This window comes from Centroberyx gerrardi, chromosome 14, assembly GCF_048128805.1.
Source record: "Centroberyx gerrardi isolate f3 chromosome 14, fCenGer3.hap1.cur.20231027, whole genome shotgun sequence".
Lineage (NCBI taxonomy): Eukaryota > Metazoa > Chordata > Actinopteri > Beryciformes > Berycidae > Centroberyx > Centroberyx gerrardi.
The window spans coordinates 3,749,724-3,777,462 of record NC_136010.1 but is presented as its reverse complement, the minus strand read 5'-3'; the positions used below and the strand labels follow the sequence as shown (position 1 = coordinate 3,777,462).

Below are 27,739 nucleotides of genomic sequence, written 5' to 3'. Positions count from 1 at the left end.
TGACCAGCTTACGTAGCTTGGATGCTAATTTGCCACGCCCCCTTTTCAGTACAACGCCATGCAAATGAACACTGGGATCTAAGACCTGAACCTGGGGATTTGAAAGCAAACTGAGAGTCTAGCTGAGCGTCTCCGTCTGAGCGAGCCTACGATCAGAGAGAGACAGATTTTACCAGTGAAGATGGGCAGCACTCCCCTTTAAGGGATCTTCAGGTTACAACCGTAGAGGAACCGCAGAAGGTTCCTTGAAGAACTAACGTTCATGAACGGTGACAGTATACTTCCACAAACTAACACATGGAGCTCCTCTGAGGAACCCTTCAGGAACCCTTGTGTTTATCGATGAAGTCCGAAGGAGCTTATAGGTTCCTGTTGGATCTCAGAAGAACCAGCAATGAAACTCAAGTTTTTAGAGTGTAGGGAAGGTGTTTTTGTGTGTGTGTGTGTTGCTGTAATGGCTGCTGCCTCTGCTCTGTGCTGTTTGCTGTGTTTTGGTAATAAATACTGTGTGTGTGTGTGTGTGTGTTCTGTTGAGGTATGACCCGTACCACTACATGTCAGTGTCCAGCGGCACTCTGGGAAACGCAGCCAATGACATGCAGCAGTATGTTTTCATCTACAGGTAAGAGACGCTGCACACTGTACTGCACTTCATGAATAGAAACAGATCTACAGGCACCTGGATGGTCTGCAGTCTGGAAACGTATCCTCCGTTCATCAGGCCTTCAGGCTCGGCTCTGATTCGCTGCTCATATCTGATGTTGGAAGTGTACTTTCAGAAATGGATTATACTTCTTCCTACAACTTTTTGACAGATGACAGTCAGCCTATGGAGTGAATTGTGGCTCAGTGTTCAGAAACAAATAAAATAGGATGAATACAAGCAAAAATACATAAATGATAAATATTGGTCGTTTTTGAAGGATCGTAGGTAACTTTAGTCCTTAGTTTACAACGTAGTACTGCTACACACTGGATCCTATATTTTTAGAGACACTGATGTTCCACCAAAGTGAAATATTTCTTTAGCAGCATCTTTTCACAGCTCTGTTCTGTCCCCCCCACCCCACCCCCCCCCACCCCACCCCCCCCCCACCCCCCCCCCCCGACAGGAATGAGACGGCGAAGGTCACAGGTCAGCATCAGTACCAGAAGAAGCAGTCGTTCGTCAGAGAGCCGTTCGCCGTTCGCTTCCACAGCGACAAAACCGGTCAGTGGAACCAAAAACCCGTCACGTCTTTTCTCAGTGGAGCGAAACATTTCTCTCAATAAACCAATCTACCATCTGTGATCTCCATCATAACACCAACAACCACCAACACAAACAGGAATCAATATTTAATTTTTAGAGAAGCATTTATTATTTTTTTTCGAGAAGACCCTATCTTCATAATCAGTCTGATAGGTCGTGCTATGATAAATACTATTACTATGAATAATACTACTACTATAAATAAAGGTTTATGCCAGCCTAAATAGACATGTAAACTTTGTTGCTCACATAAAAAGGGTCAGTTGAGTTTAGGTTGGTTTATCCTCCGCTATATTCCTGGATACAACTCAACAGGTAGTTTCTTGCTCTAAGTCTTTATAGTTCCAGCTGTCTTTATAAATAAACTGTACATGCTCTATAGGAGTGAAGCCCTATAGGCCTTCTTCACTGTGGTTATGGGCAGGATGGTAATACCCAGGTAATGTCTCCATAGTCCCAGTAAAGAGCGCCCTCTAGGGGTTTCTGGCTGTTATACAACGGTTGCTAACTGTACTGACTGAAAAGCTTTCTGCAAAGTAATGAACATGCATAAGAATAAAAACAGGGGAAAACAAGAAAGATAAAAGCTAAATGGCTCCCAAGTTACCACAAGCATTATTACCTATATCCATTTACATATAGATATACCAATATTTATGTAGCTGATATACACAACCTAGAATATTCATCCCCAGCAGAGGGGAAAAAGCTGGAAGCAAGAAGATCCCATCCACTAAATGTAACGATGTCATCCTTCCCTCTCTCCCTGGCTCCTCCCACTCCTCCCTCTGTCCTCCCTCCCTCCCTTGTTTCCCTTCCTCTGCCCCTTCCCTGCCTCCTTCCCTCTGTCTATCCCCCCCCCCCCCTCTCTGAGCAGTAATGAAGGACTTTGTGCTGGTTCCTCTGCACACGGCGGCCCAGCAGGCCGTGCAGGAGATCGACCGGCTGTACGACGTCCACCAGGAAGTCAGCAGGAAGTGGAACACCACGGTGAGGAAGCAGGAAGTGGATAAGAAGGGTTAGCGGTCAGCATCGGCCTGGAGCTTAACGCTTTTCCTTCACTTTCATTTCTCAATTTCCAAACCAGAATGGAGAAGATGACTTTGTTGCATTTTTTGTATTTGGTTTGTTCAGGTTCACACTGATCAATTACAAACCAACCAAGGCTTGTAAAGAAAAGTCACATGACTCACAAGTTGCTTGTTTATTGGGAAGAGTTTTGATAATATCAGAAGAAGCAGAACAACAGACATCTTGCTGCTGCAACTTGAAGGCGTTTGTATGTTTAAACCTGCAATAAGCGATTTCAGAGCCTGTAACCAATCCTGAAACTAACTTTCCTAAAGCTTGTTGTCAAAGTCAGCCCGAGTAATGGTGAATCGATGGAGCGAGCGAGTAAACGTTTTCAACTAGTAAACTTGCTCCCTCCTCTTCACTTGTCATTGTGTGACATGTGACCTTCAGCAGGACAAAAATCTGGCAAAGCGAGACTGATAACCGGTGATATTTCTCCGTAGGTACGTTTATTTTAGCCATTAGCCTTTATGCACGGTTTGTCCTTAAGGGCTTCCGTCGCCCCAGTAGCTTTGCTGTGTGTTTACAAATGTGTTGCGGTTTCTGTCGCCCTCTAGTGGTCAGAAAAAATCGCAGCTTTAACTCGTTGGAACAAGTTAACGAATATTAAATCAATCATAAACAAACTGAAGCAGATGTTGCTCGCTTTTCCTGAGTAGAGTTGATTGTATTAGTGTGAATATAACCGATAAGATTTTTATTACCATGGGCTGCCAACATGGATAGATTGACTGTGGTGTTTGTGCACGCTTAAGCAATCCGTGATGCCAAGTGGGAGAAATCGGAGCCGACAAAAAAAATTCCCATGGTGCACTTGTCAGACAGTTGTCAGACGGGAACGGGGTTTCCCAGTCAGCAGCTTGTATTTCCAGTGAATCTGATATGATGTGAATGCGACATTGAACAATCATTTGTATGTTCATCTGTGTGTGTGTGTGTGTGTGTGTGTGTGTGTGCAGAACGTGATGTTCCTGGGAGACTTCAACGCCGGCTGCGCCCACATGACCCGGGCCGACAGGAAGCGGATCAGACTGTTCACCGAGAAGGGCTTCTACTGGCTGATCGGAGACAAAGTGGACACCACCGTCCGTGACATCACCAACTGTCCCTACGACAGGTGTGTGTGAGAGAGAGAGAGGGCGAGAGAGAGAGAGAGAAAAGTAGTGCAGGAAAAGGAAGGTTTTTTTTTTGTATTTCTGAGTATTGGAGCGCTGTATTTCTGAGCACCAGATATGAGCCTGTATTCCCACTGTGTGTGTGTGTCTGTGTGTGTCTGTGTGTGTGTGTGTGTGTGTGTGTGTGTCAGGATCGTGGTGCACGGTCAGTCCTTCCTGAAGAACATCAGGCCGTATTCTGCTCAAGTCTTCAACTTCGCCAAGGAGTTCAAACTGTCCAAGGAGCGGGTACGAGTCTGTTATCCTGTCTGTTATCCTGTCTGTCTCTCTCTCTCTCTCTCTCTCTCTCTCTCTCTCTCTCTGTCTCTCTCTCTCTCTACATTCCTTTAGCCTGTATATCCATCCTACACTTCCCTACCTTCTGTCTGTCTGCCTGTCTAACTCTGAGCTCTGTTGCTTCTGCCTGCCAGGTGCTGAAGGTGAGCGATCACTTCCCTGTGGGGGTGGAGCTTAAGTGCTCCGCCCACCTCCCTCAGGCCCCACCCCTCCTGCTCCTCCTCCTCCTCAGCCTGTCTGTGATCGTCCGGTCCTGTCTGTCTGCTCTGTGATCGTCCGGTTGACTCGGCTGCAGGTGGTTTATATACAGTATCTACAGACCTGCACTGTGTCCAGACCCTGTTCATCTGCCAGTGGCTGGACACGGTGTCAGTGAGAATCAAACCCCCAACGCATTTACATGCACAAAAAATACTCCAATTACTGGCAGTAATCAGCTCAAGGCAATATTTCAATTACGTGCACATGGTTCGAAGTAACTTGGCTTACATGGATTCATTTAATATATGAATGTGTGTATGCTCTGAGCCATGCTGTCTGCTTTGTAAACCCAACATCCTGGTTCCTGCACAAATCTGACTGAGGCATTCACAAGCCTGATCACTGGAGACTGAGCAGAAATCTGTCTGTTAACGGGGTCTGTTCCTCTGATTATCACCTTACTGACATTAAGAGAACCAGATAGAGGAGTTTACATGACAGTTTCAACAGTTGCAGTATTAGCTTAATCAGGTTAAGATCATATTGTGTGCATGTAAACATGATGCAGGACCAGACCAGACCAACACACAGTTAGACCGCACTGAAGCTTCACATTGTTGTTTCCTGTGCTTCTCTACAGTTAATTTTACCACCGCTCATGTTGCACTGCATTCTGGGTGTTTTAGTTTTACTAGTTTTACCGATGCAAACACTAAACATTTTTAAATGTGTTACTGAGACAGTGAACAGGTCAGCAGGGACTGCACAGTGTGGACACTGAGTCAGCTTGTAGTTTGTGATGGAGATCAGAGTGTGTGCAGCTCCATGAAGGGAAAGACCAGACAGTCATCTGTCTTCAGAGGAAAAGAGCAGCAGACTGTTATTCTAACACCAAGGAAAGCAAACAGAGTCAGTGATGCAAGTGAACGCTGGTTCCATGTTGCCATGGTGACCATAGTTACCACCAGCACACTCTTGTGTGAGACAGGAAGAGTCTCACTTGAAACCTGTCCATGTTCTGCAGAAGGACATGTATCAGCCTGGAACCATGTTGGACTGTTCTCAGGGATACAGACACACACACACGCAGCTTCCTCCCTGTCACCTAGCAACACAAACCAAGCAACAGATGCTTTGAATTTAAACAAATTCATGACAGGGGAAATGTCTGCTGGTTGTATGAAGAGTCTGTCTCTGTCAGCCAGTCAGCTGATTTCCATCAGATGTTCACATTTTACATTCTGAACGTCAGGCTCACTGACAAATTCCTTCAAATACCAAGACTTATAGGATTGTTACATGATCATAATAATGATAGTAATAAAATAAAAAATAAAAATGATGATGATGATAATAATGATGCTGTGAATAAATCCCAAGTATATTCATTGTATAGCAGGAACAACCGGCTGTAACACTAACCCTCCTTGGTTCTGCTCCAAGTTTCTACCTTCAGGACCATTTATTAGGTGAAAGTGCCTTGCTGCAGCATCAGTACATACTGTATATACTCAGTATGGACGACCCCAGTGGGAATTGAACCACCAACCCAGCAGTGTTGGTGCCTTGCTCTGCCTGTTGAGCTGCACAGGACTACAGACAGAACCGTCCTCCTTCCTGTCATTCACCCACAAGAGAATGATCTATATTGAGTTTGAGTAACCCAGTGGATTATAGACCTGGTTACACTTTTAAAACGGTCAATCAGTAATCTGTAATAGATTACATTTTAGAAGTAATCTATCTGATCGGCATCATGTCTCCTCTGTTCACTCTGTTCCTCTGGTCTCTAACCAGGAAACACTGCAAATGCCATTTTATACTCTGTACAGAAACTGATGTAAATATTTGCAATGTTTTATGAATATTTTAAGACATTTTTGTGTGTATGTTTATTTTTTGTGTTTATAATGTTCAATAAAAAAATTAAATGCTGAAACTGGATGCATAACTCTGAGATCTTGTCATGGGTCGGATGAAGCCTGAAGGCCTTACTGTGTGAAAACTGTTTTCAGGCCTCATGATGCAAAGTGCAAATGTATGCACACACACGCACGCACACGCACACGCACACACACACACACTGAATACCTGCCAGCAAAACACAGTGAAAAGCCCTGTAATCTCTCTCTCTCTCTGTTTTATACACGAGGGCGCGCAAACACGGATATACACACACACACACACACACACACACACACACACACACACACACACACACTGGAGTTACTCTCAATATCAACACTTGGTGGCGACAGTCAGCGGCCAGTAGGCCTATTTAAGTCTGGCTCCCGCAGAACATCTTGTACCACCAACGAGGAAGAGAAGCCAGTTCATCGCAGCAGAGAACGTATGTTTATGAAGAAGACTCATACATTAGTAAACAAAAAGGCCCGTTTTCCGGTTTGCGCTGGAGTTAATCCGCAGGCATGCGCTCTCCTGCAGGTCAGCCTGACAGAAATGGTACAAGCAATCTCTTGCAGACTTGTTTTTCTACACATGTACTCCTCACAGAAATGTGAATTACGCTCCTATTATTAGCAATACATTGAGTTTGTGTGTAATTTGCTCCAAATAAATCTTAGATGTGTTAACGGAATATATATGCAAAGATGGCTATAAATTCGCTATATTTCCATTAAGGCCAATGCTGCGAGCAGGTGATGCACAGTGATGTTTGTGGTACCCGGAAACAGAGGCAGAGTGAGAGCTCTCCGCTTCTACCTCCTCTCTGCTCACCGCTTTAGGAAACGTGGCCTTACAGAGAGAAGCACCGTGGATGAATGAGAAACACACAGGTCAGCTTCCAGCTCTCGCTCAGTCTCTGTCACAGCTCGACCACTACCGACTTTCCCCCTGAAACATCCCTGAAAAAACAATGTCTGAAGCGGAACAAGCTTCGGCCTTGGCCCCGGAGGCCTCCGTGCTGGACGCCCTGAACGCCACGGAGTCCAACGGGACCGAGGCGCTGAACGCTACGGCTAAATTCGTGGCCACCCCGGAGGGCACGGCGCTGGCATACGGCAGCCTGGTGTTCATGGCCCTCCTGCCCATCTTCTTCGGAGCCCTGCGATCCGTCACCTGCTCCAAATCAAAGGTAACTGCACGGCAATCTGGACGGACCTCGGTGTTTTCACTGGAGCCCGGCTGCCGTTAGCCTCCGCGGCTAGGTTAGCTAACTTAGCTAGCCGTTACATTCGGTTCGTCGGGGTTTCGTGGTGTCTGCAGGTCCCGAACAGGTCCTGGAATATCTGTTATTGTATTATGCAAATTCGGTATTGTAAAAAGTTTAACTAACGTTAAGCATTGTAAGTCTCAAATTTAGTCTCAGAGGTCTTTAAATGTTTTGGGGTTTCACGCTGTTATCCGTTGAGAATTTAGCCTAGGACTAATTGTTTTCATTTTCACGTTTATTTCAGTTGCGAATTCGGTCTTGTATTTCCTGCTAACTGCCCCTAAAGTTCTCTTTAAAGTCTGAATATCAACTTGCTGCAGCTCTACCACCTTGCTGTGTGTGAAGCCGTAAGATGCATGGAGATAGAAGCTTTTAAGGGGGTAAAACATTAGTAGAATTGATTTGTGTGTATATTGGTGGTGGTTTGTCTTATGGTGATCCCAGTTTGCCTTATGGTGATCCCAGTTTGCCCAGCTCTTATTTACCTCTACACCCCCGGTGTTTACCAGCTGGCACTCAGTTTATAGCAGCTGTCAAAGTTTTACTTGCTGCCCCTAGCTGACCAACTAGGCCAGACGTCATGTTAACATTACATTAGCTGACCCAGAGCGGCTAACATTAATTTAATTAATTAATTTAATTTAAAACATAGGAAGACGCACAAAGTAGAACACGGCAGAAATGATGCTAAGCCGATTTGTGGAAGAGATATGCGCTAAAACTGACTTCCAGGAGTTTCTCGCAGGCAACACAGCAAATAGTTGTGAGTGTGTGTGTGTGTGTGTGTGTGTGTGTGTGTGTATATGAGAGAGAGACGTGTACAAGAAGGACTTGCGCCCTTTTGGGGTTTTTTGGAGACGTGTGCAGATTAGCTTTAGGCAACGGTAAAAACACACACACACACACACACACACACACACACACACACACACTCTGCTAGAGCTGATGCTTCCTGACAGCAGCTCAGTATACAGTAGGATGCAGCCTACAGCTAAATATACTGACTGGTAGGATACAACCTGTAGCTCAGTGATCTGACAGGTAGCCGGCTGGGCGATAAGGCTGAAATCAATATCATGATAATCCTGAGGCTTCTTTTCAATATCAATATATATCACGATATGGTGTATTTATGCAAAATCACATGTTAAATAGTCAAATTGATGTTAATCACATTGAATTGCATGGTAATGTTAAGTGTGTTGTTGAAAAAAACCTCAAATAATATTCCTTAAAATGTTTCATACCTCATTTTGTCAGATTTTAACCCTTGTGTAATCTTCATATTCTGTATAAAGCCTCTTCATTTAAACCCAAAATCTGTTTTACATGAAGATACAACCTGTCACTTACCAACAACTTGGGGAATAACTGTGTTTTCCTACCTCACAGTCCAGGAGACTGTATTTATTCAGTGTACACCACTCGTTTTTAATGCAAAACACACATAAGAGGACTGGTACTGAAGCACCTTTATAACATTATGACCCCAACTCTATTTCTTGCGAGAAAACAAATTTTCTTGAGGGAAAACTTTATTTCTAAATCCGGTCAGGTGGGGGGCGATGAGGGGGGCGATGCTGCACCTGCACAAGAAAGTTTTTGTTTTGTCTGAGTTCATGCACACACAGTCTCTCTTTCTAACTGTGTGTGTGTGTGTGTGTGTGTGTGTGTGTGTGTGTGTGTGTATTTGTGTGTGAATGAGAGAGAGTAAAATACTGGAACTCCATTTGATGCCATGCAATGTGTGTATGTATGTGTGTTTGTATGTCTGTGTAATATATGCATATTTTTGTACACGAGAGAGAGAAAGAGAGAGGAGAGGGAGATAGACGAAGAGAAAATTGCCTCACATTCTTTACCATGCTTCATAGTTACTACAAATCATTCATAAACACTTCAATTAGTCTGTAATTGAATTAATAACTGCTGGGTCAAAAATGACCCAAAGACAATCTTTGTGCCCTGATGGTGTGCAGCTTTTATAAAAATATAAATATATTCTCATTGTGAGATCACTCCAGGAGAAGTCATCAAATTTCATGCAGAAAAAAACATTAATTTAGGAGATTTTTCTAACCTGAGGACAACAACTTTGTTTATTATCAATTTAGACAATATGATTCCACTGAAACACGATAAACAATAGTAGTATTGTATTATTGTCCAGTCCTCCCAGTAGGTTACGACCTGCTCAGTATACTGACTGGTAGGATCCAACCTGTCGCTCAGTCAGCTGACTTCAAAGCACCGCTCCATCCATCCATCTCTCCTTCTCAATCCCTCCATCCCTCCCTCTGTCCTTCCACCCCTTTCTCCATCTCTTTGTCCATCCGCTCATCTCTTTCTTAAGAGGCAGCAAAGAGGTGATATTTCGTGAATATCGAATCGTAATGATAGACAATCGTAATGTAAACTAAACTGGCTGCAGACAGTAGTAAATGGGTTGTAACTCTAAAATGACATTGGTGTTCTCCTTTAATTTCCCACCCTGGCCACCTTTTTCATGCATGCAATGTTTAATGATCTTGGAGAACCATTATTTCACAATAAAATTCTTGTGGCTAATGTTAATTAAAAATCCCTCTGGAAGCTAACAGAGTGGATGTGACTGGGCTAATGTAACACTGAATGGCTTTGTGCTTAGTAAAAATGTGTCTTATAGGCCTGGTGTGGGTTTAAAAGTACAGAACAGTTTTCACATCATATCACATCTGCTTGCATAAAATACACACCCACAAAATGTAAAATAAATAAATGAATAAAAAAAAAATGTTGTTATTTACACAGAGATTAGCTTGCTGAAAATCCTGCTCCAGCTTTTTGGTGAGGCGAAAAATCAAAAACAGTTTGCTTGAATAATTAGTGCATTTTAAACAGCTTGATTACCTTTAACTTGTAGGGTCATTTAATGTGAGTTTATTTTATCATTTAATTTATAAACGCCAGCTGTTAAACCACAGCTAGTCATGCTTTATGAGACTTATCGCACGTCTGGATGGGATCTGTGGTCAGTCAGCTTCTTGGTGGAAACTGCCTGCTGTATAACCGACTAACATTTACACTTCAGTGTTTTGATCCTCACCATGTCTCTGTTTGCTCTGTGCTGTTTGGGCTGTTTGCTGTGTGATCCATTTCTCTACTGAACTGAAATACTAACTTGAACACATTTTGATTTCTTTGAAAATCTCAACAAACTTCTGAGTGGTTTGTTCATTTCTGAGGCTGTTTAAGTGTCTGGGAAGATGAATCAAGCGCACCTCAGCTGCTTCATGTATTTCCATCAGGGTTGGGTCTTTTCGATTTAAATTGTAAATATAAACTCCAATTCTAATCTCCAATTGCTGGTGAGAGCAATCATCTTTAATCTTTTCAATTATTTCTTCTTTTCGTGCAAAAGGTTTTTCATTCTTTGAATTGTAAAAAAAATCCTCTTCCTTCCTGATGTTTACCCATCAGCCCCGGGGGGCTTTCCCTCAGTGTCCAAAATTAACTTCTGGCTCACCTGCCAAGGGCTGCCAAACTAAAAACAATGCCAAAAGTAACTGTTACCAGCTAAAATAATTAATGCACATTTTTAATATGCAACCCTACCTGTTTTCACTGTTAATTTGTGTATAGAATCAGGAACTGTGTGTTTAAGTTAAAACTCTCCAGGTAGCAAAGAAACAGAAATTTTGACTCAACTGTTAGACTGTACGACTCTACTCTACTAACACGTAGCCAATCAGGAACCTGTTTGATACAGAGGCATTGTTTTGCTTTGATTTGATTGGCTCACAGTCAGAGAGTGTACGGTGGCCAGCAGGGACAAAGTTTGAGAACAGACGAAGAATAAAGACTGAATATAACCGGCATTCAAAGTTGTTAGCAGCCAGTGTGGCGGTGACCTTATTGATTTATCCACTGAAGACTCATTTTACCGCCGTTTGACACCTGATTAGTCGATCAACAGAAAATTAATCGATTATAATTTAGAGTATCGATTTAATTGTTTTAGTAATTTATCGAGTAAAAATACGAGACATATGCTGGTTCCAGCTTCACAAATGCTGAGATTTGCTGCTTTTCTCTGTTTCAAATCATTATAAAATGAATGCTTTGGGTTTTTTTTGGCTGCTGGTCAGACTTAAGTAAGAAATTTGAAGAATCACTTTGGGCTCTGGTAACTTGTGATGGGCAATTGTCATTATTTTTCATATTTTATAGACATAGAAAAATCATTGATGGATTAATCGATAATGGTAATAATGGTAGTTTCAGCCCTGGATACTTGCGGGTTAATTTTGGGCCCTGCTTTCCCTCCTCCTTTCCGTTGCCTATCTGATCCCTGTCTCTCTCTGTCTGTCTGTACACATCTGTCTGTCCATCCATTCTGTCCGTCTGTCTGCCCACCTGTCTGTCTGTAGGTGCTTGGAGAAAATGATTACGATTCTGGGTACAGAGTGAGTATTAGAGTTGCTGTTGGCACAGAAACACACACATGCACTGTTTGTAAAAAAAAATTGTAAAATCACTGCTGGTTTACCTCCTTGAATAGTAACCTACTAAAACTAAAATGACATTGGAGACAGGACACTTCGACAGGGCACATGGCTGTTAATGGATGTTTTGGCTCTTGTGGGCATCAAACTTGTGACCCTCCAGTTACAGGACAGCCTCTCCAACCACTAACCTACCCTGCTACCTTTCTGGCTGATGTATTGTAAAATTCAACCGCCATTTTAGGGTGTTAAGGCTTTTAGACACCAGCCACCAACATCTGTGTTCTGCCTGAAAAGTATTTTCAAATGTTACATTACATACATGAGACTAAAAACAGGAGATGATGCTAAATTGCTTCCTAGTTACCACAAGAATTAACACGGACACCAAAAAAGCATGGCTAGTTGTGCATTATGGGAATTGTATGATTAGATTTTACGTTTTTGCTCGGCGTTCCTGTTCCCGATGTATAATGGCTCTTCTAACATGTTGTAGTCCTGCAGGAACCTAACTTTGATAGCTAGCAGTGTTGTGCAGATGCTTTGGGGAAGTCATGGCTGCCAGTGGAGTGACAATAGAAAACCTGTATAAAGCTAAAACATTAAAGGATAATTCTGGTTATTATTTGAACATGGGCCTTATTTTCCTAGTTTTTGCCATCTTTGAGTGACAATGTCCTCACTCACTTCACTGTAGAGATTTACACGGCTCCAGTTCGCAGGCAGCGCTGCTCTCCAATACACACTTTTTTGGGTTGGACTGTTGGAGGCTGCATTGGCCCTCTGGGTGTGTGTTGCAGAGCAGCTTCTGGCAAACTGGAGCGGCGGAAAGCTCTACAGTGAAGGAAGTGAAGGTGAAGGTGAAGGAAGTGAAGGTGAAGGAAGTGAAGGTGAAGGAAGTGAAGGTGGCCGAGGTCCTGACTGCTCAGAAACCATGCTCAGCTCTTAGTGAGTCCTGAACACTGCAGACCAGGAGGAAGTGAAAGCAGATCTGTAAAGAAGAGTGTTTCCATTCAGCAGAACACAACCTTCAGAGGCAGAGACAAGGCTCCTCTCTTCTCCTCTTTCCTCCTCTTTCCTCTCTCCTCTCCCTTCCTCTCCTCTCCTCTTTCTCCTCTTTCCTCTCCTCTCCCTTCCTCTCCTCTCCTCTCCTCTTTCTCCTCTTTCCTCTCCTCTCTCCTCTCCTCTCCTCTTTCCTCTCTCCTCTCCTCCTCTTTCCTCTCTCCTCTCTTCTCCTCATCTCTCCTCTCCTCTCCCCTTTCCTCTCTCCTCTCCTCTTTCCTCTCCTCTCCTCTTTCTCCTCTCCTCTCTTTCCTCTCCTCTCTTCTTTCTCCTCTCCTCTTTCCTCTCTCCTCTCCCTTCCTCTCCTCTTTCCTCTCTCCTTTCTCCTCTCCTCTCCTCTTTCCTCTCTCCTCTTTCCTCTCCTCTCTTCTTTCTCCTCTCCTCTCCTCTTTCCTCTCTCCTCTCCTATCCTCTCCTCTTTCCTCTCTCCTCTCCTCTCCTCTCCTCTTTCCCCTCTCCTCTCCTCTCCTTTCCTCTCTCCTCTCTCCTCTTTCTCCTCTCCTCTTTCCTCTCCCCTCCTCTCTCTTTCCTCTCCTCTCCTCTTTCCTCTCCTCTTCTCTCCTCTCCTCTCCTCTTCCCTCTCTCCTCTCCTCTCCTCTCCTCTCCCCTCCTCTCCTCTCCTCTCCTCCCCTCTTCTCTCCTCTCTCCTCTCTCCTCTCCTCTCCTCTTTCCTATGTCCTCTCCTCTACTCTTTCCTCTCCCTTCCTCTCCTCTCCTCTCCTCTTTCCCCTCTCCTCTCCTCTCTTCTTTCCTCTCTCCTCTCTCCTCTCCTCTCCTCTTTCCTCTCTCCTCTCCTCTTTCCTCTCTCCTCTCCTCTCCTCTCCTCTCCTCTCCTCTCCTCTCCTCTCCTCTCCTCTGACCCAGTTTCCCTCCCAGGAGAGAGAATGGAGGAGAATATAGATGTAGGTGACTGTCAGACTCCTCTCCTCAGGGACTGTAGCAGTTCTGCTCTAGTGGCTCCACTTCTATGTCTTTTGGCTTCACTAATAGCAGCAGTTAAGAGCTAAGCATGGTGTTGAGGACAGCAGGGCCACCGAGGACAAACTGCAAAGCCTCAAGGAACAGTTCAGCAAAATTAAAATTCAGTCACGATCTGCTCACCCTCATGTCAGTGGAAACTCCACTTAAGTTCCTTTATCCACCAAACAAGCTGATTTGCACATGGAAAATTTGATTACCCTTGATGAATTTAAAGACTTGGAAACACATTGAATAGGGAGCTGTGACTGTGTCTAAATTTAGTTATTTTACCCCCAATCCAAATTTCATTGCACTTGATTTTAATTTGTTTTTAACACGATACAGTTTTATGTTTCTATTTTGTACGTTTATATCTTTGTTGTATTATCTGTAACTTTATGTATATTTAAATTGCTGCTGTTTTGGCCAGGTCTCGCTCACAAAAGAGATTTTAAATCTCAATGAGACTTTACCTGGTTAAATGAAGGTTAAATAAAAAAAAAATCATGTTGTGGTATTCTAGGTTGAGGAAACGGTAACTACTGCTTCTTGTGTAAATTGTAGTTTTATTTGCCACACTATACAAGAAGTAGCTACCATTTGCTCTGCCTAGAATAACACTGCATAAATCTAGTCCTTTGGGAAACATTGGATTATGCTGCACAAGCTGTCAGGAGAAATTTGATGCTTATTTTCTGCCCTTTTTGGAACCCATTCACTTCAGTAGATGGAACTGTGGTGGCTAACTTTAACTCACTGTGTGTTTGGTGGTTGTTTGGTGAGTTTCCACTGACTTTAAATGGGCTACAGCTGTTTTTGTCACTATCACTAAAAACCACAACATCTCTCTGTCCTCCTCCTCTATCTCTCTCTTCCTCCATTTGCCCCCCCCGCCCCCCCCCCCTCCCTGCAGAACTCATCTGACATGCCAGAGACCATCACCAGTAGAGATGCGGCGAGGTTTCCCATCATCGCCAGCTGTACTCTGTTTGGACTGTACCTCTTCTTCAAGGTAACTCAGGGTTTCCTCAGGCCTTTTTCAGGGGCTTCATGTGATAGAATTATGGAATTAACCCCAAATTACTCACATTGACTATTTTACCACCTGGTTTGACCTTTAGAAGAGACTAAGACCTCTAAATGATGGCTAGGTAGAGCAAAAAAAAAAAAGAAGTATGTTCTCATTTTACTGTTTTGGATAAAGACATCCACCAATGGCTGATATTATATTTGACATTTGTTTTTGTTTTTTTCGGTTGCAGGTATTTTCTCAGGAGTACATCAACCTGCTGCTGTCTGTCTATTTCTTTGTCCTGGGGATCCTGGCTCTGTCTCACACCATGAGGTAACACACACACACACACACACACACAAGTGCGTTATGGAATTCTATAGGTTCAGAAAAGCAAATTAATTGCATTGTAATGTAAGAGACCAGTTTTATTTTACTTCTTTGTCTCCCCCTCCAGTCCTCTGATGTCCCGGGTGTTTCCAGCCACTCTCCCTAACAAACAGTACCAGCTGCTCTTCACTCAGGGCTCCGGAGAGTCCAAGGAAGGTGAGTCCTGGCCCCCAACACCCCACTGGAACAACAACACTGTTTACGTTGGTATTAAAGGAAAACGACCCCCTAAAACACTTTAACACTGTTAAATCAGCTGTTGGTGATGTACGTTGCATTTCTGGGTCCATTTAGTAGTTTGGTGTATTTTTTCTCTTGGTGGATAACTGGCCAATCGTAGACGAGGTGACGTCATCTCCAGATATTTCCAGCAGCCTGTTAGTCACCTCCAGATATTTCCAGCAGCTACAAGAAAATGTTTCAGCGATCTAAAACATCAGCGGTAAACGTCAGGTTTTGGTGTCAGAATCAGAGAGCGAGGGCTTCCAACTCACCGTTTTAACCTTCTAAAATGTTCCCACAGCATATTTTGCTGATCTTTTAGTTTTCTCACAAATTTAATTCAATATGAATATCCGAAAGAAAAGTGTCAACTACAATATAAGTCAGAAGTCTAGATAGTGTGGTTTAGTTTGATTCCCCCTGTGTACAAACTTGACATTGGATCAAGCCTCTTTGGATTATAGAGACACAATTAGGATAACCTAACACAGAAAATAAAGACCATATCTCTCTCTCTCTCTCTCTCTCTCTCTCTCTCTCTCTCTCTCTCTCTCTCTCTCTCTCTCTCCTCTCTCTCTCTCTCTCTCTTTCTTTCTCTCTCTCTCTTTCTCTCTCTCTCTTTCTCTCTCTCTCTTTCTCTCTCTCTCTCTCTCTCTCTCTCTCTCTCTCTCTCTCTCTCTCTCAGAAATAGTCAACTATGAGTTTGACACCAAGAATCTGGTGTGTCTGCTCATCAGCAGTGTGGTGGGAGTCTGGTACCTGCTCAAAAAGGTAATGTTTTAATATTATTCATATAATTTAACAGTAATATATAAGGACGTTAGTTATTAGGCACAACTTGAATACACTTTTTTTGTGACAACTGTTTCTATGACATCACAGAACCAGATAGTCAATGGTGTGTTTGTGTTTTTGTGACAAGACAGAACTGGATTGCCAATAAGATGTTCATGTTTTTTTTTGTGACATCACAGCACATAATAGTTAATAACCTGTCAGGGCTTTTGTGACATCACAGCACTGGATAGTTAATAACCTGTCAGGGCTTTTGTGACATCACAGCACTGGATAGTTAATAACCTGTCAGGGCTTTTGTGACATCACAGCACTGGATAGTTAATAACCTGTCAGGGCTTTTGTGACATCACAGCACTGGATAGTTAATAACCTGTCAGGGCTTTTGTGACATCACAGCACTGAGTAGTTAATAACCTGTCAGGGCTTTTGTGACATCACAGCACTGGATAGTTAATAACCTGTCAGGGCTTTTGTGACATCACAGCACTGAGTAGTTAATAACCTGTCAGGGCTTTTGTGACATCACAGCGCACTGAGTAGTTAATAACCTGTCAGGGCTTTTGTGACATCACAGCACTGAGTAGTTAATAACCTGTCAGGGCTTTTGTGACATCACAGCACTGGGTAGTTAATAACCTGTCAGGGCTTTTGTGACATCACAGCACTGGGTAGTTAATAACCTGTCAGGGGCTTTTGTGACATCACAGCACTGAGTAGTTAATAACCTGTCAGGGCTTTTGTGACATCACAGCACTGGGTAGTTAATAACCTGTCAGGGCTTTTGTGACATCACAGCACTGGGTAGTTAATAACCTGTCAGGGCTTTTGTGACATCACAGCACTGGGTAGTTAATAACCTGTCAGGGCTTTTGTGACATCACAGCTCTGGATAGTTAATAACCTGTCAGGGCTTTTGTGACATCACAGCTCTGGATAGTTAATAACCTGTCAGGGCTTTTGTGACATCACAGCACTGGATAGTTAATAACCTGTCAGGGTTTTTGTGACATCACAGCTCTGGATAGTTAATAACCTGTCAGGGCTTTGTGACATCACAGCACTGGGTAGTTAATAACCTGTCAGGGCTTTTGTGACATCACAGCTCTGGATAGTTAATAACCTGTCAGGGCTTTTGTGACATCACAGCACTGAGTAGTTAATAACCTGTCGGGCTTTTGTGACATCACAGCACTGGATAGTTAATAACCTGTCAGGGTTTTTGTGACATCACAGCACTGGATAGCCAATAACCTGTTTGGCCTGGCGTTTGCCCTGAACGGCGTGGAGCTGCTGCACCTGAACAACGTCAGCACCGGCTGCATCCTGCTGGGCGGGCTGTTCGTCTACGACGTCTTCTGGGTGAGACACACAGACACACACGTTCTGCAACACACACACACACACACACACGTTCTGCAACACACACACACATACACACACACACACACTGAAATAAACACAGCATAAAACACTTACACAGTCAGAACTGCTACAGAAATAGGATGCATCTCTATTCGTCCGTTCTAATCATATGCTGCTAACTCTCTGTTGCCAGGTGTTTGGAACCAACGTCATGGTAACGGTTGCCAAGTCCTTCGAGGCTCCTATCAAATGTAAGTAGAAGACTGTGTGCAAGCTCTGAATTCCCCCCGCTAAGCACCAAATGTCAGTAAAATGATTCTCTGGAGGAAAAACCGCCACACTGGACGCTAACGTTTTAAGACAATAACATTTGAACAACTCAGTTATATACAGTCTTTGGTTTTTGCCATTCTCAAACTTCGGTCCCTCCTGGTCACCGTACACTCTCTCTGCCCATGAGCCAATCAAATCAAAGCAAAGTAATGTGTGTGTGTGTGTGTGTGTCTGTATATGTATGTACAGTATATGTCTATGTCTATGTTTTTCTTTGTTATTTCACTGTTTTACTTTTAGTGTATTACAACGTAGAGAGGAAAACAGTGTGATTGTGCCTTCTTCACATCTCTCCCTCTCTCTCTGTCTCTCTCTTGCTCTCTCACTTCTCCCACCACACACACACACACACACACACACACACACACACACAGTGGTGTTTCCTCAGGATCTGTTGGAGAGAGGTCTGGAAGCCAGTAACTTTGCCATGCTGGGTCTGGGCGACATCGTCATCCCCGGTATCTTCATCGCCCTGCTGCTGCGCTTCGACGTCAGGTAACTCTCTCTCTCTCTTTATCTGTCTGTCTCTCTCTCTCTCTCTCTCTCTCTCTCTCTCTCTCTCTCTCTCTCTCTCTCTCTCCATCTGTGTGTCTGTCTCTCTCTCTCTCTCTCCATCTGTGTGTCTGTCTCTCTCTCTCTCTCTCCATCTGTGTGTCTGTCTCTCTCTCTCTCTCTCTCTCTCTCTCTTTATCTGTCTCTCTCTCTCTCTCTCTCTCTCTCTCTCTCTCTCTCTCTCTCTCTCCATCTGTGTGTCTGTCTCTCTCTCTCTCTCTCCATCTGTGTGTCTGTCTCTCTCTCTCTCTCTCTCTCTCTCTCTCTCTCTCTCTCTCTCTCTCTCTCTCTCTCTCTCTCTCTGTGTCTGTCTCTGTGTCTCTCTGTCTATCTCTGTCTATCTCTCTCTATCTGTGTCTCTCTGTCTCTCTCTCTCTCTCTCTCTCTCTCTATCTGTGTCTCTCTGTCTCTCTGTCTGTCTCTCTCTCTCTCTCTCTCTCTCACTCTCTATCTGTGTCTCTCTGTCTGTCTCTCTCTCTATCTGTGTCTGTCCTCTCTCTCTCTCTCTCTCTATCTGTGTCTGTCTCTCTGTCTCTCTCTCTATCTGTCTCTCTCTCCATCTGTGTCTGTCTCTCTCTCTCTCTGTCTCTCTCTCCCTCTCTCTCTCTCTCTCTCTCTCTCTCTCTCTCTCTCTGTCTCTCTCTCTCCTTCTGTGTTTGACCCTCTCATTTGTTTTCTAGCAGATTTGGGAGTGAAAACAAGATGAGACGGACTGATTGTTATTTAATAAAGTTTTGTTAAAGCTCAAACTCTCTCTCTCTCTCTTTCTCTCCAGTCTAAAGAAGAACAGCAGGACGTATTTCTACTCCAGTTTCCTGGCCTATATCTTCGGTCTGGGCCTCACCATCTTCGTCATGCACACCTTCAAACACGCGCAGGTACGAGGCTAGAGGTCAAAGGTCGTCGGTACAAATCCTTTTACAGAGTTGGGGGAACGTTACCAGCCGTCTGTTAGGAATCAGAGAGTGTTAGCTGTCGACCAAAAATAATTTACAGTGCGTTTGAACGATGACGCTGTCAGTGAGGAACAGTGTTGAGGGTGACGTATACTCAGATTTCTTTTTTGTGGTAAGTTAGTTTTTCAATTCTTGTAATCTGTTATTAGTTGTTTTTTTTACAATTGGAATAATGTTTCTCTAATTTTTCTTGCCTATAGTTTCATTTTTGTTGTGAATATCTTGCATCCTGCTCACTGAAAAAACGCAAGAGTCTTGTATTGCCTTTTTAAAACAATGATGGACAAAATTTCAAATAAACTCCTGCACACTGCGCTCTTGCACTGCTACTGAAAATTGATTGACATTTCGGAGTCAAAACCTTCATCGGAATAATAATTATTTAAACACCGAAACGCCAATACATTTTCACTAGCGATCCCAAGAGTGCAGTGTGTGTGGGAGTTTATTTGAAATTTTGTGCAAGGCTTTGACCTCAGCACAAACCATGTTGCTATGGCGGTTTTTAAAGTGCGGAACGCAAAAGTACTCTGACCAGTTACTTTTAGTAAAGAGCAACATTGTAACAAAGTAAAGTAACTAAAGTAACTAGTAACTTTCTGCAGCACTGCTGAGGGAGCGCTGGAAACTGTGAGGTAAAGTGAGGTAGTTAGGAGATTTTTGAAGGCCAATACTGATGTTTTTGGGCTGAGGCTGCTGATGGCTGTGCCGGTATTCAATATATTTAAGTTTGACCCGGTTCATGCCAAAAAACTTTTATTCTTGTCAGAGTGGAAAAGCCTCTGGAACAACATGGGACACCAAAACTCTCCGCTGAAACCCAGGATGATGATGATAATAGTAATAATAAGTTATTGATTCAGACTTGTGTGGAATCCGATCAAAATATCTCATTAGAATGGGTTCAGGTTAAGAGCTTCTCACAGACAGCCAGCGTAGTATTGATCAGTTCTACAATAAATATGTAATCATTGAATCACACTGCTGTTCTCCCGTGTGCCTGCAGCCGGCCCTGCTGTACCTGGTCCCAGCCTGCGTCGGCTTCCCCGTCATCGTAGCGCTGTTCAAAGGAGAACTCACAGAGATGTTCAGGTGAGTAACCATAGCAACCAGGCCGGCTGGTTCCTATTGGTCTGATCGGTCGGCAAAGCTGCTGGTCGAAACTAAATCGTTTTGGTCACGTTGTTGCCGTTTTTTCTTTCCACCAAAGTAAATCCCACCAGGTGTGTGATTGGACAAATCTATAGAGAAATGGATGATTGCCAATAGACAAACCTCCACCGGACAGCAGAACCGCCCCAAAACACATAGAGAATGAAACCAGTCTGTTAAACTGGCACATTTCCCATCAAAAATGAAATAATAATAATGACAATAATAATAATAATGTAACAATCTGAAACTCCTAAGAACTTTGATTTGCAGCCAGATATTACAACGAAAAACACTCAAAGCATAAAAACACAACTGCAGATAACAAACTAAAGCAAAATTACTAATAACTCCCATAGAGATGTACGCATTCAAATGTACCAAATCTAATCCAGTGGAATGTCCCTTTAGTAAAACATACTGAGATAAAATTAAAGACCTCATGAAATTAAAAATAACTGAAATTAAAAATAACAGTCCAAAAAAAAGACAAAAAAAGTTAATTTCTAGAAATTTTATGTCAAAATGAAGCACATATCTGTTGACTCATCCTGCACTCGGGGGGCGGAGACAAACATTTAATCCAATCAAACTTTGATAACTGTTGGAATTACCCCCCCCCCCCCCCACCCAGCAATTTTTTCCCAGCATGCAGCTCAGTTCAGCTGCAACATGGATGAAGGAGAGTTTCTGGCTGCTTCACCTAAATCTCTTTTCCCAGACGGGCGACGGAGGAGGAGAATATTCCTCCACAACCACTTCCTCCATATCTCATTAATATTCAAATAAGCCCCTCCCACCGACGCTTCCTGCCCTAACTTTCTGTTTCATTCGGAAGTACGTCGATACACAGAAGCAAATCACGCTCTCCATGACACTTCATTGGGTCTTTAACAGACGAATCCTGCTTATGGTAATACCTCACCTGTCTGTCTACCTGTCTGCCTGTCTGTCTGTCTGTCTACCTGTCTGTCTGTCTGTCTGTCTGTCTGTCTGTCTACCTGTCTGTCTACCTGCCTGTCTGTCTGTCTACCTGTCTGTCTGTCCTCTGTCTGTCTGCCTGTCTGTCTGTCTGTCTGCTTCAAGTCTTGTCTCATCCTCCTCATCCTCAACCAAACCACCTTCCCCGGGGCCAGGTCTTTCTACCTGGCACCAAACTCCAATCTGATTGGTTATGAGTTTGTTATGGCTGGATGTTCCTGACGTCTCATTGGCTCCCACAGCTCCCTGAATGTCTGTGATTGGACGAGGCTCCCATCACTTCCTCCAGCCCTCATCGTTTTAATTTCCCCGTCTCCTCCTCCTTCACTCCTCCTCGCTCCGCTCTTCTTCCTCGCTCCTCTCCACTTCTGTTGCTCCTCGCATCGCTTCTCCTCCTCTTCCTCATCCATCCTTTCCTTCTTGCCTCCCTTATCTCCTCTCCTCCTCTTCCTCCTCATCTCCCTGTCTCATCCCTACATCTCTGCTCCACACTCCTCCTTATCTTCCATCCTTCTTGTTTCTCAAGTATTTTACCAACAGACTCTGTACTAGCCTTTAACATTAGAGTTTAAGATACTAGCTCACTACATTCTCTCTCTCTCTTTCTCTCTCTCTCTTTCTCTCTCTCACCCCTTTTCTTACAATCTCTTACAACCTCTCTTCTGTTGGCATCGCCTGTCTTTCTGTCTTTATTTCTTACTTTTGTTTCTTCCTCTTTCTTTGATTCTTTGATTCTTTCTTTGTTTTTCTTTGTTTCTTTCGTTGTTTTCTCCTTTTTCTTCTTTTCTGTCTCTGTTTCTCTCTTTCTTTCTGCCTCTCTCTTTCTTCTTCTCCTCCTCCTCCCTCCGTCTGTCTTGTGGTTAGCTATGAGTCGTCAGAGGAAGTTCTCCCTGGCTCTCCCAGGCTCACTTCCTTCCCAACTGTCAGCGGCTCGCCCGCCAGCCTGGCTAGCTCCATGGATACCGTCTCTATGGCGACCGGCTCCTCCCCCCGCCGCCGCCGGCTACAGCCCACCTCCATGTAGAGGCCCCGCCCCCTTCTTTCACTCTCCCTCTCCTCTCTCACCTGGGCAGGTAAACAGCCTGTTAACCAGACCAGAGCCGTCCATCAGTCTGTTTCACTTCTGTCTGTCCATCCATTTATCGCTTCATCTGTTCGTCCTTCAGCCTGTGTGTTACCTCGCCATGTAAAAATTAAATAAATGTCACGCACTAGTGTTGCTATACTTTCTACATATTGCTGCAGCACTGTTGTGATGTGGCGTTAAGTCCTCAATCAAACCCTTAAATGTCTCCTTTAACCTCTAAAAGACTCTTCAAAGTATTGAAAGTTGCCTGCTGAACACTCACAAGCCCACTGGTCAGTCTGGCTGGTGAGCTGTCATCTCATCTCTGCTCTCCCATTGGCTGTTGTAGTTAATTTGTTGGTTTAGCTTTGAGTCAGACACTCACAAGTATTTATGTAGCGCTGAATATTTTATATTGTATTAAACAGCCTGAGGAGTTAGCTCTGGGCGTTTGATGTTCTAACGGTATATTTGAGTTTGAGTTCGACTCCAAAATGCCATATAGACATTTTGGGGGAAAATGTTGATATTGCAATAATATAGAGGATTCAAGTCAGTGAAAGTAATGTTTCATTTAAGTTGCATACTATCTTTCAAAGAGACTCCAGTAGTTTTGTAAGAGGAGGTTTTAAATAGTGGATATCTAATTTTGGAACGTGACTCTTTTTTTTTTTTTTTTATACACTTTTGATGTTTTTTCCCCTGGCAGCTGTAACGGGTTTCATGACTGTGACCAAGCTGAACTCTTGGTCATGCAAAGTTGGCTTTTACTGCGTGTTCACACGGTATTTGACTTAAAGTGTCGCACTATTCTGACTGATTGTGGGCGGGGCCAGAAGCTCTGACTGCAGCTACAAAGTTTTGACCAAGAAACAGAAGATACTGTATCTATTTATACAATTTCTGTATATTCTCACAGTGATTTTGTGCTGTGTTAATATTTTTGTTTGATAAAAATAACACAACTAGCTAGGAAGCAGTAATTGGGTAGCATTAATGGAAAATAAACAGGAAAAACTGAGTTTATCTTCGACCCCAATGGTCATCCACCGTTTATAAAGCTTAGTTTCTGAGATGTTTATTCCTGACGTCTTGGGAATCTTTGATTGGCTGCAATCAACTTCTCCATTTTGCACTATTCATGAAACTAAATCACATCGGTAGAGAAACAAGGAAACACTGAAATGTGATTGGCTATTGACAGCTGATAACGGTGAAAAGTTGTTCTATTGTGTGTTGATCATGTTGCTCACAATGTGAACACATTAGTCATCATAATGATAAAATGTGTTCCCTTCTTCCCTTCTCTCTCTCCCTCTTCTTCTCTCCTCCTCACTCTCACCTTCCCTCTTCTTCTCTCCAGGTATGAGGAGACTTCTCCTGAGGACGCGGAGGCTAAAGAGGACTCGTCAGAATCGGAGAAGAAGGACCAATAGCATCCATCGCTGCCCCGCCCCCCCCTCCCCGCCCCCAAACACTTTCATCCAACCTGCTGCCGCCACATTTCACCGCAGCCCCTCCCACTCCCACTCCTTCTCCTCCTCTGCGTTGCTAGGGGATGGGGCTCGTGTTGCCGACGTGTTGTCTCTGGTGACCATGGGAACGGCCGCTGGTCTCCGTGGTAACGGCTGTTGTCGTGGTAACGGTGGTGGTGGTGTTATTAAAGGTTGTTTCGTTAACAGCAGTTCAGACTTGGTGCCTACCATGATTTCCTCTCTTTGTCTCTCGGCTGCAGGCGCACAGGAACAGAAGTTAGATTTGTAACCTGGAAATCCTGATGTTTTAAATCACTGTGGCTCCAGATCTCGGAAGGTTTTCCCAAAAACATCTAGAGACTAAGTTCACCTTCTTATTGTAAGTGAATGGAGCAAAACTTAGTCTAAAGATGTAGGCCTATTTGGGGATCCCAGATCTCATGGCGGTCCAAACGGGGAGGAGGCACACACAATCACCTCTGGGCCACAAATGGTTAAAAGTCAGATTTTGTGTTTTGGTTCAAATTCAGCCTTTGCGGTGCAGATTTGATAATGTCAACATTTCAGATTGATGGTAATTTTTTTCTACACCGGTCACAGTGGCTGATGGATTCCAAAATGTTATCATGTCTTGCTTGTCAGGACAGGAAAGACCCTGGTTGGCTGGTAGAGCAAACATAAATTTCCAGCCGCAGCCAAACTTTCCCAGCACGTGTCTGGTGGTTAAACATCTGTGTTTGTGTTCCTGTGTGTTTGCAGCCTGTGTCACCAGACCCTGGGCTTAAATACACCTGGAAATGGTTTATTTTCTGCTACTTGAAGAAGCGCTTGGTTTAGCCTTTAAACAGCCTCAAAAGTGGGAAAAATCACTCATAAGGTAAAACAAGCGCTTCTTTTTTTCCTTTCTGTGTAATTGAAGCCTTCGCATAAAGAACCATATTTGAGCCCGTTTTGAACAGCCCACATACCTGCGGTTAGTCAATCCACCTTATTCAGAGTGTAAAGGTAAAACCCCGTCTCTCCTGTCTTTAATAATAAAACACACACCGCTCCAGCTTAGTGTCTAGGTGATGGAAACAGAATCAGACTTGTTGGTTCTTTGTCTCGGGGCTTCGCTGATCTGAAACGTCTTCCTGGTGTATTTGGCCCGGGGTCGATCACTCTGCCTTCTGCTTTATCACATCAGCGCTTTCTGTTGGTTTTCGTTTGTTTTACTTCGTTTTATTTTTTTGTAAAAGGCCAGAATTTTAAGATGAAGAAAAGTTAAATCGAGGGTTTTAAGTTTTTAACTGAGAAGATTATTTGTCCGTTTTGTCGACACCATATTATCGCTGCCCCTTGTCTAGAGCTAACAAGTGTTGACTGTAGATGTGTGCCGGTGTCCTCCGTAACATCAAGATCAGCTGTCATAGGATCACCCGTTACTATAGCAACAGACATGTAGCAGGACTGTGGTTCCAACATGGCTGCCAACCTTCTAAAGATGAGCTGGTCTGAAATCAGCAGTTAGCGCAGTGGTTTTCAGTCGCGGTCCTGCTGGTTTCCTCGTGTCCCAGGTGTAAACTCGTCCCCGATGACACCGCTAGCATGAAAACCAGGACTGGGACTGAAACCCCCCGACTTACTTAGTGATGAGCATGGGTTAGCATTGTGGTGCTAATATGGCTGCTATTAAAAACTTAGCAGTGACCAAACTCTGTCTATGTAGGGCTCTGGTTTGTTTGGTGCTACTGACCTTATTCACACAGCGGCCATTTTGAAAATTCGGGGTGGGAAACTGTACCTGGAAGAGCAAGTCAACTGTCCTGCTGCTATGAACCAACATACAAAATACAAACATTTATCATTTCGCTGATTCCCTGTTAAAAACATATCTGGAAGAAATGGAGCTCAATAATCCAGAGGCATAAGTTTACGTTTTACTATATTTGGCGCATTATTTATCGTTAGCTACCAGAGTCTAGCCTAGGTAGCTAGCTAGTAGCTTACTAACTAGCTAGTAAGCGACCTAAATTCCTGCTGAATTCAAAAAGTGGTTGTGGTTGCCGTTGTCGAGATTGCTAGCTGATTTGGTAACTGTTTACCTTAAGTACTCACTTGTATGTTAAAGTAATGCTACTTTTATATGTATATGCTAATCTTCTGGGCAGTCTCCAACCCCAAGTATTCAAAATGGCCGCCGTAGACTGATTCCTTGATTTTGCAGAATCCTGTCATCTCTGGCACTGAGCTGACAACAGCTTGGACTGAAAGTTTATATAGGTGCAACCTTTCTATTTTTAATGTCCAGTCATTTCCAGTGGTAACACCTGATTTTCTCTTGTCCCTGCCTCCTGTTTTGTTGTTTTGTTTTTGATCAGACGTGAATACAGCTAGAAGTCAAATGCAGCGAGTGATTAGTTCATATTTAACAAGCGAGATGGAAGTCTGGTACATTCTGCATCTCCTGTCTCCTGTCAAACCCCCGGCTAACAAGGGGCCGGTGTATTCAACAATTTGTGTTAAGAAGGGAGATGCTTTTCCCTCTCGGTCTCTATTAAATTTCCTTTCAGTCAATAACTCAGAATCATAAGGGAGTTATTATTATTATTACATGAAGCCAAGTGTGAATGTGTGTAGCTTTCTGAATGTGAAGCAGGCTGCTGTTCAGCAAAACCCTGCCAGGATTAATAAAGGTTGAGAAGACGACACCGTAGAAACCAAAGGGACCAAACGTTTCCTCTAGCTCGGCTCCTGCTCTGTTTTATCTGTAGTGTTATTTAACTAGGCGGGGCGATGAAGAATTGGATCTTCAGACGCATTTACCTGCCTGGTTAAATAAAGGTTACGTTAAAAAATATATCTGCTTGTTTTCCTGTCTTAAAGTTCTGGCCTGAGAGGAGTGTGAGGAGAGGAGTAAAGGGAGGAGGAGACCGAACCTCCTCTACTGAATCCTTCCAGTCCCGCAGCTTCCTCGCTTCCTCTCTCGTCACGTCATTCTCACACCGTATTGGTGGAGAGGTTGTGGGGAGACGGCTTCCTCAGCCAATCAGCTGTGAGAATGAGCTGAAGAGACGGGAAGTTCCCAAAAGCATCCTCATACTATATTGGGTTTTAACAGCTTGTGTCTCGGATTGGATCGTGTCCGGTCCAGCTTTGGTACAATTGGATGTTCCTGGAAAAGCAGCTGACTGGATGGATTCAGCCCTGATATTGTTATGCTTGATGTTATTGATGTTAATGCTTTATTAAGAGATGAAACAGTTTTGTATTTTGATGTAAAAAATAAAAGGTTCATGCTCATATTTAGCTTGGTGAAGTTCAGTAGCCCCCTCATCATTTTAAAAGAAATGTACCTGAAATAGTTTTTCTCTGGTTGTATTTGTGCAGGGCGTCTTCGTTCACCGCCCCGACTGTATCTATTTTATTTGCAATAAACTTTTTTGGTGTTTTGATCACCGTATAGAGAAGCATAACTCCGCCTCCGTCTGGTTCTTTGGCTCTCAAAGTGTTTCCACTTCGGTCCTCAGCAGCAGTTTGAGGATCTGTCCGGCTTTGGTTCCACGTTTGTCTCTTTCGGTTCCAGTGTGTGCAGTTTCCGGTGTTACGACTGTTATTGTCATCAGTATTATTAGTATTGAGCATCAAAAGTAACTCCCAAGCTGTTCACTAGGTTCTGTATGTTTTTGTCATTTGGTGTGCTAATTACGACTAGCTTACATTTCACACGATTAAGACAATCTCTACCAGTGGCTCATTAATTAGACTCATCCAGACGTCCTTATTTGTAAAACCAAGTGTC

The 27,739-nt window shown here is 43.6% G+C and overlaps 2 protein-coding genes across 6 annotated transcripts in view; both read left to right on the top strand.

Moving 5' to 3' along the window:
• The window catches only part of LOC139924670 (deoxyribonuclease-1-like 1), an 18,150-nt gene extending 12,233 nt beyond the window's left edge, over positions 1-5,917 (top strand). For 4 of the 5 annotated variants that reach the window (XM_078288192.1, XM_078288191.1, XM_078288190.1 and 1 more), the window contains 6 exons: positions 536-622; positions 1,113-1,210; positions 2,130-2,242; positions 3,286-3,443; positions 3,633-3,729; positions 3,912-5,917. In XM_078288192.1, the coding sequence (XP_078144318.1) occupies positions 536-622; positions 1,113-1,210; positions 2,130-2,242; positions 3,286-3,443; positions 3,633-3,729; positions 3,912-4,049 (691 nt within the window). In that variant the 3' untranslated portion in view covers positions 4,050-5,917. The remainder of the gene's footprint in view (positions 1-535; positions 623-1,112; positions 1,211-2,129; positions 2,243-3,285; positions 3,444-3,632; positions 3,730-3,911) is intronic. The other variant, XR_013507160.1, reaches the window with a different exon arrangement.
• Positions 5,918-6,703: 786 nt separating this feature from the next.
• hm13 (histocompatibility (minor) 13) lies at positions 6,704-24,251 on the top strand. The gene is made up of 11 exons (XM_071915763.2): positions 6,704-7,075; positions 14,573-14,671; positions 14,922-15,004; positions 15,129-15,217; positions 15,969-16,054; positions 17,315-17,440; positions 17,637-17,694; positions 18,151-18,271; positions 19,104-19,206; positions 20,291-20,376; positions 23,847-24,251. The coding sequence occupies exons 1-11, from the start codon at positions 6,857-6,859 to the stop codon at positions 23,917-23,919; spliced, it is 1,143 nt and encodes a 380-aa protein (XP_071771864.1). The 5' UTR covers positions 6,704-6,856; the 3' UTR covers positions 23,920-24,251.
• The last annotated feature ends 3,488 nt before the right edge of the window (positions 24,252-27,739 follow it).